The 14,390-nt window shown below is 45.4% G+C and overlaps 1 protein-coding gene across 1 annotated transcript in view; it reads right to left on the bottom strand.

The window, feature by feature from the left end:
* Positions 1-14,390, bottom strand: part of STK4 (serine/threonine kinase 4) — a 145,129-nt gene that overhangs the window by 17,752 nt on the left and 112,987 nt on the right. Inside the window, exons 8-9 of the mRNA XM_063959581.1 lie at positions 13,723-13,851; positions 12,615-12,807 (exon numbers count right to left, since the gene is read on the bottom strand). Of these exons, the coding sequence (XP_063815651.1) occupies positions 12,615-12,807; positions 13,723-13,851 (322 nt within the window). The remainder of the gene's footprint in view (positions 1-12,614; positions 12,808-13,722; positions 13,852-14,390) is intronic.

Raw genomic sequence — 14,390 nt, forward strand, 5'->3', positions numbered from 1 at the left:
GTGTGACGTCACGCAGCCGCTGCGGGCCACTCCCCGCATGGTCCAGCCACGCCTGCGTTGGCCGGTCCGCGCCCACAAAACGGCTGCCAAACGCCGCCGTTTCGCCCCCTCCCGCCCTTCGACCGCCTCTGCCTGTCAATCAGGCAGAGGTGATCGTGGCGCAATGATGGGCAGCCGTGCGCCGGTGCGGTTCTGAACCGATCGCTACGCTGCGAAAAACTGAAGCGTGCGATCGGGTCAGAATGACCCCCCCCATATGAGATTTTGGCTAAGTGTCAATTTTGACCATCTCTTCTATAGAGATAGTAAAAATTGACTTGCCTGCGCAGTCTATCTAATCTTGCGATGCTGAGCACGCGGGACCGCGCATCGGCATCGAATCGGGATCGCAAGGTGACTTTCACCTTGCGATCTGCACTAACTTTTCTTATGATTTTCACTATATAGTCAAAATCGTAAGAAAAAATCTCACCGTGTGTACGCACCATAACTTGTATAGCCCATCAGTGATACACACACAAATGTCACTTTTTGAGAATGGTAGCATACTGAAAAAGTTGAGGGTGAGGGCAGAATTTTACAGGTTTAAAAACATATATTTTTCATTTTGGGGTTAATAGTATTATATTTCAGGCTTGCACTGTTGCCATCCCTCCGTCTTGTAATGTGTACTCGAATTACATTGCGTACTATATTTTTCTGCATTATTTTCTATGAGCTCTGTATCTTTGATACACACATACGTGTGTGTGTGCGTGCGTGTGTGTGTGTGTGTGTGTGTGTGTGTGTGTGTGTGTGTGTGTGTGTGTCCGATAAAGACTGAAATCCTTTCTGTCTTTCACATGCCTTTCCCTGTGACCTTGGCTCAGTTGGAAAGGTTTTGACTAGCATGTGATGCCTTGTGAGAAGCAGTAAAGTGCCTTTCTTCCTTTGGGAGGATAGTCTTTCAGATTCAAGTATTGGTGAACTTGTTAGGAACAATTTAAAAGATTGCTGTGGGATAGAGTTGCAGAGACTCAACCTGCAACTAGACTGGCACTGACTGAAAAGGCTCCCAAGCAAAATCTAAAACATCCAAAGGACAACAAAAATCAATATGGTGTCTAAGACTAAGGGATACAAGGAAGCATCTCTTCACAAATGCTTTACTCAATTATGACACATGCATTACACACAAATTTCTGTTCATAATGTAAGTTGTATGCGACTGATATATAGGTTCTACAATAAATCTCTTTAATATTCTACAGTAATATACATTGGCTCTTAAATAAATAACTGTGTATTAAATAATACACGTCAAGATAGACTGACTAAATATGTGCTCTATTAAAAATGTATTGTTCAAGTCATCCCAAAGAATTATCAATGATTCAGTTGGAGACAACATGACAATCTATATCAGAGGGGACCGTGGACATGCGACCAGTCGATTGCAGACACTCAGCCAACAGCAGCCAAATCTGAAGCAGCCGCTGCAGGCCGTCACTGGGACAATATAGCCAGTAGAAATCAGGCTGATTCCTATCGGCTGAGGCTGTCACAGGTGACAGCCTTCATTCCGCCAGTGCCAGCCGCAGTAGGAGAATCAGGGGAAGGGGGCACAGGGGCAGGGCTGGCTTAGGGGAGTACATTGCGGATGACGACTGGACCATATACTAATGAAGACTGGTAAACATGGCGGCAACCGCAGCTGCTTGCTGTCCCGCTTGCACATACCAAGCTCTGAAGCTGCTGCTGCTGAGTTGCCATGGCTAAGGGACTGGGTGCTCCTCTCCAACAGTCAAGTCAGCCTTTATGTGGTGAGGCCGGGACAATTTAATGTATGTTTTCTTTTTTCGTGGGGGACAATGTTTTTTTTCCTGTGGGGGAGAATATATTTGGGTTTTCTTGCGGGGGCCAATGTGTTTGGGTTTTTCCAGTGGAGCCAATGTGCATGTTTTTTCCCTGTGGAGGCCACTCTGCGGCTTTAGCAAAACAGTCCCCACACCATGTGGAGTGAGGCCATGGGGTAAATTTACTAAGATGGGAGTTCTATTTAAGATGGGATGTTGCCCATAGCAACCAATCAGCTTCTACTTCTCATTTATCTAGCACCCTCTAGAAGATGATACCTGGCATCTGATTGGTTGCTATGGGCAACATCCCGTCTTAAATAGAACTCCCATTTTAGTAAATTTATCCCCATGTCCCTTTTTCTTAGGCCATGCCCCCATTTTCAGGCGCACGCAAATAAGTAACCATTAGTAGATAGCAACAGCTTTTCAGCTTTAAAAGTAGATAATGAACCCTTAAAGTCTGGACAACCCTGGTCTATATGAAAGTCTGTGAGGCTCTGTGGCTGACAGAGTAACATTGTATGTCGAGTGTTAAAATTTTTCCATGACAATGACACTTATGTCTCTAACTGGTTATTTTTTATGGCACTGTGAGCTAGCGACAGGGGTGCTTGAAAGTTTGTGAACCATTCAGAATTTTCTATATATTTTTAATGGCAGACGGGCAACAATTTTTCTTTTTGGAGAGCAGCGGCTTTCTCCTTGCAATCCTGCCATGAATACTATTGTTGTTTAGTGTCCTCCTGATGGTAGACTCATGAACATTAACATTAGCCAATGTGAGAAAGGCCTTCAGTTGCTTAGAGGTTACACTGGGTTCCTTTGTGACCTTGCAAACTATTAAACACCTTGCTCTTGGCGTGATCTTAGTCAGGGCCGGATTAACAATGGGGCGGATGGAGCTGCAGCTCCAGGCCCCCCATGAAAATAGGCCCAGACAGTACTGGTAGACATTGGTGACAAGAAAAAAAAATATTGTTTCTGTCACCACCATTAGTGGCCGTCCGAAGTCACGCCCACTGCCTCCCTGGCTCCCTCACCCCCTCCACCCCACAGAGTGCTCACATTAAACATAATGTAGCGCAGTCGAATGCACTCCCTGCATGGATGCGGAAGAGGCTGGCCGCGGGCCGAGGCAGCCCTCCCCTCAAGTCCTGTTTCCTCCCCCCTCCTCCTTTCCGCCGTGTGCTGCCGCGGCTTAACACTGCAAGATCCAAATGATAGGGGCTGCTGCCGCCGCTAAAGTCTAGGACCCGCTGCTGTCGGCGCTAAAGTCTGGGACCCGCTGCTACCGCCGGTAAAGACTGGGACCCGCTGCTGCTGCTGGTAAAGACGGGGACCCGCTGCTGCTGCTAAAGACATTGATCCACTGGCACTGCTATTGAAGGAACGAAGTGCTGCCTGGGCGGGGGGTTAGGGGGATGCCTGGTAACATGGTACCAAAGTGCACCTGTAAAGGGGGGGTTAGGGAATACCTGTTTTAACTCTTTTTCTCTCTCTCTCTCCCCACCCTTTTCTCTCTCACTCTGTCTCCTCCCACTCTCTCTGTCCCTCCTTCTCTTCCTCTGTGTCTCCCCCCCTTCTCTTCCTCTCTATGTCCCCACCCCTTCTCTTCCTCTCTGTCTCCCCCCCTTCTCTTCCTCTCTGTGTCTCCCCCCTTCTCTTCCTCTCTGTGTCTCCCCCCCTTCTCTTCCTCTCTGTGTCTCCCCCCCTTCTCTTCCTTTCTGTGTCCCCCCCTTCTCTTCCTCTCTGTCTCCCCCTCTTCTCTTCCTCTCTGTGTCTCCCCCCCTTCTCTTCCTCTCTGTGTTTCCCCCCTTCTCTTCCTCTCTGTGTTTCCCCCCTTCTCTTCCTCTGTGTTTCTCCCCTTCTCTTCCTCTCTGTGTCTCCCCCTTCTCTTCCTCCCTGTATCTCCCCCCCTTCTCTTCCTCTCTGTGTGTCCCCCCTTCTTTCTCTCTGTCCCCCCCCTTCTCTTTCTCTCTGTGTCCTTCCTTCTTTCTCTCTGTGTCTCACCCCTTCTCTCCCTCTCTATCTGTTTCCCATTTCTCTCTCCCCCTTCTCTCTGTGTGTCTCCCCTTTCTTTCACTACACTCTGTGTCTCTCCTTTCTTTCTCTGTCTCCCCCCTTCTCTATGTGTCTCCCCCTTCTCCTCTCTCTGTGTATCCCCACGTTCTCTCTCCCACTTCTCCCCCCTTCTCTCTGTGTATCCCCCATTCTCTCTCCCACTTCTCCCCCTCTCTCTCCCCCCCCTTTCACTCTCTGTGTCCCCCCTTTCACTCTCTCCCCCTTCTTTTTCTCTCTGTGTCCCCCCTTCTCACTCTCTCATTTTCTCTCTCTCTCTCTGTCTCCCCCTTCTCTCTCTCTCTGTCTCCCCCTTCTCTCTCTCTCTGTCTCCTCCTTCTGTCTTCCTCTTCTCTATCTCTGTCTCGCCCCTTTTCTCTCCGTGTGTCAGCTACCTTCTCTCCCTGTATCCCCCTTCTCTCTCTGTGTCTCACCCCTTCTCTCCCTCCCCCTCTCTCTCCTTGTGTCACCCCTCTCTCTCTGTCTCCCCCTACTCTCGTTTTATCTCCCCCCTTCTCCCCTTCTCTTCCTGTAGCTCCCTTCTCTCTCCCCCTTCTCCCCCTCTCTCTCTCTCCTCTGTCTCCCCCTTCTTTCTCTCTCTGTATCTCGCCCCTTCTCTCTCTGTGTCTCGACCCTTCTCTCTCTGTGTCTCGACCCTTCTCTCTCTGTGTCTCCCCACTTCACTCTCTCCCCCTGCTCTCCGTTTCCCCCCCTCTCTCTGTCTTCAACATCTATCTCTCTCCCCATCTCTCTCTTTCTGTGTATCCCCTCTTCTCTCTCCCTCTCTCATCACCCCTCTCCCCCTTCTCTCTCTCCCAGTTCTCCTCCTTCTCTCTCACTCTCTCTGTCTACCCATTCTTTCTCTGTGTCCCCCTTTTCTTTCTCTCTCTGTCTCCCCCTTCTCTCTCGTCTCACCCTACTCCCTCTGTCTCCCCCTTCTCTCTCGCTCTGTCACCCCCCTTCTCTCTCGCTCTCTGCGTCTCCCCCCTTCTCTCTGCGTCTCCCCCTTCTCTCTTCCCTCTCTCCCTCCTCTATATCCCCCCCCCTCTTCCCCCTTTCGCTCTCCCACTTCTCCTCTCTCTCTGTCTACCCCTTTGCTCTCTTTGTCTCCCTCATGCTCTCTCTCTCTCTCTCCTTTGCTCTCTTTGTCTCCCCCTTCTCTCTCTCTCTCTCTTGCTCTCTCTCTCCATGTCTCCCCTTCTCTTTCCTCCCTTCTCTCTCTACACTTTCACTAATATAAGTATAGCAGGGAGGGTTAGGATTAGGCACTAGGATTAAGGTTAGTGTTAGGCTGCGGAGGGGGAGGTTAGAATTAGGCTGTGGCAGGGGAAGGTTAGGGTTAGACTGCATGAGGAGAGTATTAGGAAGAGGGTAGGGTTAGTTTACTTACCAAGTAGTGTCAGTATTCTGACCACCGGCATCCTCACTGTTGGGATCCCATACCCAACCCATAGACGGGTACATTCAGACATAGGCACATAAAGACATAGCGGAGCACATATAGGCATACTACAGGCACATACGGACATACAGGAGCACATGGACATAGAGGTACACATATGGATATAGGCACGTACGACCATAGACGGGCACATTCAGACATAGAGGAGCACATACAGACATAGGCACATTTGGACATAGAGGAGCACATAGACATAGGCACATTTGGACATAGAGGAGCACATACAGACATAGGCACATAAAAGACTTAAGGGTCTATTTACTAAGCCTTGGGTGGAGATACTTTATCTCCGGTCACTTTATCAACCAAACGGCTCCTAACTGACATTTTTCAAACACAGCCTGTGAGATGGCAGTTAGGAGGTAATTGGCTGGTACTTTATTTCCGTCCACTTTAACTCCATCCAAGGCTTAGTAAATAGACCCCAAAGGCACATATAGACAGAGGAGCACATACAGACAGGCACATATGGACATAGCGGAGCACATACAGACATAGGCACATATGGACATAGAGGAGTACATAGAGACATAGAGGACCACATGAACTCCAAATTCTAACTTGCCACTGGAATGACTTTACACCCCACAGCACAGGTCACACCCCCACATCACTAGTCACACCGCCACAGCACTGGTCACACCCCTGTGGTGCAACACAATAGACCCTTCAGCAATTTCAGCTCCAGGCCCATGTGGACCTTAATCTGGCACTGATCTTAGTTGGTCGACCACTCCTGGGGAGGGTAACAATGGTCTGGAATTTCCTCCATTTGTACACAATCTGTCTGACTATTGATTGGTGGAGTCCAAAGAGATGGTTTTGTAACCTTTTCAGCCTGATGAGCATCAACAACTCTTCTTTTGAGGTCCTCAGAAATCTCCTTTGTTCGTGGCATGACACACTTCCACAAACGTGTTGTGAATATTAGACTTTGATAGATCCCTGTTCTTTTAAAAAGAAAGGTTATCCACTGACACCTGACATTAGGGTTGGACTGGCCAACAGGGGAAACCACTGAGGGGGTATGGATTATTAGATCTACACTAAAAAGGACTACAGTCAATAGGTCGAGCACTAATGGTAGACATGCATTAGGTCGACAGGGTCAAAAGGTCAACATACAATAGGTAGACAGTAGGGAAGGTCGACATGGTCAAATGGTCGACATGTAAATGGTCGACACATAAAATGTAGACACAATTTATTTTATTTTTTTGGGGGGTGTTTTGTCACTTTTCTGCCACAAACAAGCCCCATTAGTGCACTGCGTCCCCTCACATGGCTCGCTTTGCTTGCCATGCTTTGGGCATGGTGCCTTGCTCCACTACTGCTGCTCTTGGCACAGGTTACTATTCCCAACTGTAGTCCATGTTGATGGTAAAGTATGAAAAAGTGGAAAAAAATAAAAAAAACTTGTATCTACCATATGTGTATTGAACATTGTCATGTCGACCTTTTGACCCTGTCGACCTAATGCATGTCTACCATTAGTGGTAGACCTATTGACTGTAGACTTTGTTTACTGCAGATCTATAGTCTGGATACCACCGGTGGGCCCCACTGCCTGGGGCCCCCTTCTTCTCCTTTAGGGACCTGGTTCCAGACAGTGCAATTGAGTTATACAGTATTCATATGTTACCTTATACTGCACAGGACTATGGTGTATTTTCTACAGTGCACTGCTGTTATTAATCTGATACATTATCATGCATGCACTAGCAGTATTTACTACATAAATGTACAGTGGATCCAGCCCATGTGCTCTCTAATGGCTAGGAAACCAATGTGGTGCCTAGCCACACCCCCTCTGAAGACTGGCCACACCAATAAACATGGGCCCCTACCACTCCATTCGCCCAGTGGGCCCTTCATGCCACAGTCTGACACTGCTATCTAGCCACCATTCCAGAGTAACAGACTCAGCATTAGGCTGAAGTTGAGGATTCCACTTAGATCTGGTAGAGTACAGAATGGGCTGTCGTATAGCAATAACCAGCGCTGTAACTACGTGTGTGCCAGGTGTGCCTGGCACACAGCTCAGTCGCCCTGAGGGCGCAACGGCCAGCGGCTTGTACTGAGTCAAATTGACTCATTAATAGCCGCCTCTGCGCCGCGCTGGAGAAAAGCCGGAGGCAGGGGAGGAGAGCAGCAGCGCCGGAGGCAGCAGAGGAGGAGGAGGGAGGGGGACTGGAGCCACAGCAGCGCTATGTAATTGGTAGTTGCGCCGCTGCAGCAGTCCCCTCTCCTTCTGCATTGGCTACCTGGCGCTGCTGTGAATGCTGGGATGCGCTTCCATCATCCCAGCATTCACAGCGGTGGCGGGCAGTCAATGTGTAAGGAGAGGGGACTGCTGCAGCGGCGCCTCTACCAATTACATAACGCTGCTACGGCTCCAGTCCCCCTCCCTCCTCCTCCTTCCCGGGATCTGATCATCTGCCAGCACCGAGAAGCCTGACTGCCAGCGGGGAGAGATGGTAAGTATCTGTCTGTCTCTCTCTCTATCTATTCTGTCTGCCGCAATGTGTAAAAAGGTGGATGCTGTCTGCCGTAATGTGTAAAAAGGGGGACGCTGTCTGCCGTAATGTGTACAAAAGGAAAGCTGTCTGCCGTAATGTGTAAAAAGGGGACGCTGTCTGCTGTAATGTGTAAAAAGGGGGACTGGCTGCCGTAATATGTAAAAGGGGTTCTACCTGGTGTAGTGGCGCTACTGTGCAGCGTAATTTAAATAATGGAGACTACTGTGCACTGTAGTATGAATTGGTATTATTTTGTGGCCACGCCCCTTCCCCATGAAGCCACGCCCTATATATTTTTCGCACGCCTACGGTGCGCACTGCCCCTATCTTGCATGGGGGGGGGGGAGGGGGGGGCAATGCAGTTTCTTGCACACAGCGCTAAAATATCTAGTTACGGCACTGACAATAACTGCCTGTATGGATGTGCTGGACTGTCAAAATGTTGGAGACTTGGGTCCAATTCCCAGGGGATCTTGGACACACAAAAACAATGTAAGGGAAGGGCACTAGATCATTGGTTTATCGGCCCATTACACATCTGAATACTGGCAGACAAAAACACCATCTGTATATGCAAGATCATCATCTTGTGGTGCAAAGCCTGATACCAATTCAGACAAAATAAAGTAAAAAATATGGGCCATCTGAACTTTATGCTGCAGTGAAGTGAACTGAATGTTTAATTAATTAATTTTTTTTATCATCAATAGTATTTATTGACATTTTTCAGGGAAGGGATACAGAAAGAAAAAGGGGTGGGCATGGGGCGGGCACAATAAACTTGAATTGGCATGGGCGAAAACGGGACAAAAAACAGGCAAAAAGGCCCGCAAATTTGCCAAAACAGGTGGATCGGCAGTGAATTCGCCGATCCACCTGTTCTTTGCCAGTGTCGGAATTTCCAACAAGTCGAAAAGATGGCATTTACATTGATTGAAAGAAGCGAATAGAAATTCACCCTAAAAACGTAGAAAAGTGCAGTTTTTTCAAACTGTCGTGCATTCCAACATGAACTGAATATACCCCAAAACTGTAAAGTATCTGATCTAGACGGTTTATGGACAAACCGTCCACCATATCCATCAGTCACATATTCATGCCAAGCCATCCACTTCATAATCTGAGAAGAGGCGGAGGAGGAAAATGGTATAAACACTAGTGAGGCAGCGTACAGTGGTTAAGAAGGCAGTAAGGGGGGAAAGGGTTCAAATGACGACACTCCAATGACATAAATGACAAATGCATTCTCTTGCTGTGAATACAAGTAAAAGAAGCAGGTAAAATTGCACACACAAAAAAAAAAATGCTCCTGAATGTAAGTGTTAGTCAGTACGGGAATGAATATGTTCAATTTCCATAACCATTTACATGATTGATGCCCGTTGGTAATGGCCCCAAGGACATAAAGATAATTCCAAGTGAGTAAATGATGGACAACATTGGACCTCCTAGTGTATTACATTTCTGCTCCAGGTTTCCTCTTAAATCTCTGGTGCTACTAGAGTTCAGAGGTCATCAAATAACCTCCTGTTAAATGGGCATCTGTGTGCCGCTAAAATGTCAAAAATCCATAAAAGAAAATGACTATTTACTACATTGAACAGCTCAATATGTAAAGAAAACATTATGCTCAATAGAAGTTTTGTTCCAGCAGCTGGACCATTTTGTTAATGTGTGGACAAGGGCTGGCACACTTTCCTGGCTGCCTTCCCTCCCTGCCCCGTAAGGCAAACTGGCAGATCACGCTAAAAGCCATTTAAAATATACAATTATATAATTTATAGTTCTTTAGGAACATTTGGAGGAAAAATAAAACCTGTAAGTAAGTAGAGGTGCTTTCAGATGACTGCACAACATATGGATACAGCTTTTAACATGTTTATAAATATATCAAAATAATTTATGGAAACTGAGACAAAGTAAAATAAAAACTGCTAAAAAAACAGCAGACCCCCTGAAAAGAAATCGGCCTCAGACTATCTCATGTTCACTTACTGTGGAGCTATATGGCCGCAATCGTGTTTTAATTTTTCATAGTGGAGTCACATTTGCTTACACTTTGTTAAAGTCAAGACATTGTTTTTTTTACTAGATCTCAACCCTGACTACAAGGCATAATTGACAAAACTTCACTGGTCACGAATATTTGGTATGAATCATTGATGTACGCCATGCCAATATTTTTGCAGTTGAGCGATTATCGGTGATCTGAGCATGCCTCACTGCTGCACTTAGCATGCATGGAGATGGAACTGCAGTTATGGTCGCAGTGAGGATTCATTTGCAAGTGACTGACATAGAGCAGCCATTTTGTTTGAGGAAACAAGGAGTCCCGTACACAGGAAACACACCTCAGGAGACCATATACTCACTCAGGAGTTTTATGTTTGCCTGATCTGCGCCGATGCTGTGAATGTACACACAGTTGCGGGCAGCTGCAAGGGCTCTGGTGGGCATCGCTATACAAATCCCGCCAACTGTTACATTAGCCTATTTTTTCAGCTGCATATTTCGCACGTCCTGTGAGTTGCACCAGCATTAGCATAAAACCTGAATCAGGCCCATATTCCTGATACAATGTAGTCGACTTAATACGATTTTGTGGTTTGAAATTTGCAACTTTGTTTCACCATTTGCATTTCAAGTTTACGTTAAAATTTGTATTGTTATGCTTAAACAGGTTTTTTTGCTTTTTTCAAACAATAACTTTTTATATTCGACTGTATTGTAAGTTCAAAGTCTGTCATTCACAATTAAAAACAATTACGCTAAAACTTTTTTAAATTGATCAAATAATAATAATAATAATTTTCACATCTGTATACTGAGTTGACACACTAAAGGCCTGATTCAGAGGCAATGCAAGAGCCCAAAGCCTGCAATGCAATCCAATTGTCAGACTCAACAACGGACTTGAACCAATTTGGTCACACACATGTGCTGCCAAATTACTTAGTGACCCAACACTTTTGAGGCTGTGCAGAACAAGCAGATCACAGTATTTATAAATACCAGAAGAGAAATAACTGTCATAAATAATCAGCCAATGGGACATTGCTTTCATTAGTATGACCAAAATTATGCAACATATTTATTGAAACAATCTGAATAGTTATTAGTCTCAGATTAGACAACTGCTATATATGATATATTTTGGGGAATTCAACTGAGGTTGAACATTGTGAAATGCAATTGTCACGGTGTTCAAATGCTGGCATCGGCAGTCCGACTTACACACTTCGCCTGGCCGTTTTGCACCCTGGCTCGTTCAAAAGTGCTCGCTAGCCCTATGGGGTAGCGAACACTTTTAAGTGAGATCCCACTGCCGCACATATTCGGCCTGGCGAATCCATTGAATTCCCCCGATTATGTGAAAAGTAACTTTACTACCTACTACCAAGGTCCCTTTACTACCTAACTACTGCTTCTACTAATCCAGTAACCGCATACTGCTAACATGTTATGAGGTAAAATGCGTGTGCTATACAAAATATATTATTTTAAGTTCTACAGTCGGCCATTGTACATGTACAGTATATTGTAATGAGTGCTGAATATTTTATTCCACCTGTGTTAGCCACTATAGATTTTTATGGTCTCTTTATAAGTTACACAGATATTTCCCATTACTTTGCCAAGCCATTGCTGTTTTTTGAACATTTGTAAAATGGAAGTCAAATTAGCATAGCGTAGGGCAGCCGGCTGCCTCCTGAATCATTTTTCTCTTGCTAGTGATCGCATGTGAATTTGACAAGTTCACGCTCATCTGTGCATCAGGTTAGGCTGCACTTTTCATCTACCAAACTAGTCAGTCACATGCTAACATAAGGGTAAATGTAAGAACCGTCAATATGGGGAAGAAGTGGTATAAGGGGCACGTTATGTGCACTGATACCCATTCTCCCCCATGGATTACAGCGGTGATGCATGCTCAGCTGTCATTATTGGTGCTGCTATCTTTTTAGATAGCATGCTGTTATGCAGGGCAATGTGTGAATGGTCAGTTGCACTCACCGTTCCAACACCTGCAGCTATCAAATTCAACAACTGCAGGTGTCGTTGTTCATACACTACAACCAGGGATAGAGCTGCAGCGGCTGCCGACTCCAGGCTGCAAAGGAGATCACGCAGTAAAGAGGTGAAGCAGGAAGCGTTACACCCACACGGTATGTGCGAGTATAATACATCTCCCCCTTACCGCTTGGACTGATTGAATTCTTCATTCTGGTGCTACTCTCTCATAATGTGGTCCTATAGTTTTGAAACCACTTGTTAAGTCAACATCCACTTGAAATACCCCTGAAAACTCATTTTATCCACCACTGATATAGACAGAACTGACAGAAATGAGAGTGGGCAGCATTCCTTACATGAACAGTTATAGGTTGGCTAATTTCTTCATCTGTGCAGCAGCAGTAGTGCTTCTACAGCATTTGTTCAGGGTTCGCTCATGTGCATGAATGCTCATAGAGAGGCCTTACCCAGTCATCTCTGCATTAATATCTTATGTGATGCGGTCAGGATCACAACAGCAGGATCTCAACTATCAGAATCCTGACAGATCCCGAAGGTAAGTACAGGGATTACAGTTAGGCACCATGAGAAGGGCAGGTTACGGTTAGGCTGTGAGGGAAGGGGGGAGATTGACTGCCAGAATTATGTACCCAGCCCTATCTAACACATATAGCAAAAGTACTGTTAATCCAAAACGGAAGATAGAATGGACTAGAATCTTACGTTTCATGGTACCAGACTCCTCCTCATCGTCCTCTTCTTTATTTATTAACATGGTTCCCAATTGCATCTCTAAGTGGTCATTTTCCAACATTGTGCTATCAGCCCCTTCACTCATGGTACTGAACTCCTGCATTGTGTTCATATCTCCACTTCTGGCATGGACCATTGTGCTGGAATCAACATCATCCTCATCCTAGAGAGGCACAGAATACATTCATATACAAGGAGTATAAGGTAAATCAGGATTAGAAGGAAAACTACCGTACCCCTCCAAACATTTTTGGTACTTAATGAATAAACTCTTCATATTTATTTTACTTTTAAAACAAAAATATTTGCAAGAGGGGGAGGAAAGAGGAAAAAGAGCAGGAAATACCCAAGAGAAACCTACCTGTGTTATGAAATAATAATGCTGGTCACATTCGGCCCAAGCAAAAGCAACAGAATCAAGTGGAAATTTGCCACATATGAGATGATAAGTTGGATGACATCTGGCTATTTGCCCTCTAACTGAGAGGACCGATAACTTCTGGGGTCTCTGGTGCTAATTATTGCAGTTTAGCAACCTTTCGCTAACAGTTGGGGCAGATGTATTAAGCCTGGAGAAGTGATAAAGCAGTGATAAGTGCAAGGTGATAACGCACCAGCCAGTCAGCTCCTAACTGTCAATTTACATATTGGAGCTGATTGGCTGGTGCGTTATCACCGTGCACTTATCACTGTTTTATCACATCTCCGGGCTTAATACATCTGTCCCAATGTGCTAGTTAAAATCTAGTTGAGCTTAGTGTGCAGCTTAAAAAAAATAGACAGATCCATTTTGCATGCTACTCTGAATTACACCCAAAAAATGTCACTGCCACAATTTGCTTCTGGCTCAGGCCTGGAACAAATAAGTAACCCACAAAAATCTTGAATCTTTAAAGGCGATGTTATGAAAATCTAGCATTAAATGCTCATTTCTGACCATGACCAACAGGGATAGGCTTGAAGAGGACAGAGCTTGTAGCTATAGAGCCACAGCTGATTAGCTGGTAGCCAGGCATACACGCCCTTTAATCAAAGAGTTTTTATGTTACATGTCTCAATATTTTTACAGAACACAAACCCCATTTTCCTCCTCTTCAGGTTCCACTTCACGCTGCTGTAATTCACTGCGTTTGATCTTTTTCTCCATGGCTTCATTTATTAAATGCCGCAAAATAGCTGCTCCTTTAGTCGTTTTCACAAATGGGTGCTAGATGAGATAAAAATCAATATATATCAGACTTTCTAACAATGTAATCTTATAAATGCAAATAAAACCAATAACCAAGCACTTCCTCTCCACTATTAAATACATATAAAAGGTATCTGTAAATATCTACATGCCCATTGTTTACACAATTTATTCCTTCAATCACATTTTCACAAGCTGAACACACAAACTGCATGGAAAATGCATGAGGCCATGGAGCTTTTACCATATAAAAAGAACATTTCACAGAATCTCTTTTGATATTCCTCCAAACTAAGGGCCTGATTCAGTTTTTTACAAAAACTCGGTTTACATATAAATCTGATGGTGGGGGAATTGCGCATGCACAGCGGGTCTCGCATGATCACTCGCAGACCCCCCCTTAGTCACATGATGCAGCATTAGGAGGGCATAGGGCACGGGGACTCTTCTACAAAATGGAGGGGGGGAGATTTTTCTATATTCCTGCGGAAATTTTATCCTAAAACTACCTCAGATTTTCACACAAGTCCTAAAGTAGAAAAAGGGAACTAAATCAA

Source organism: Pseudophryne corroboree, chromosome 3 (assembly GCF_028390025.1).
Source record: "Pseudophryne corroboree isolate aPseCor3 chromosome 3, aPseCor3.hap2, whole genome shotgun sequence".
In the NCBI taxonomy this organism is placed as follows: domain Eukaryota; kingdom Metazoa; phylum Chordata; class Amphibia; order Anura; family Myobatrachidae; genus Pseudophryne; species Pseudophryne corroboree.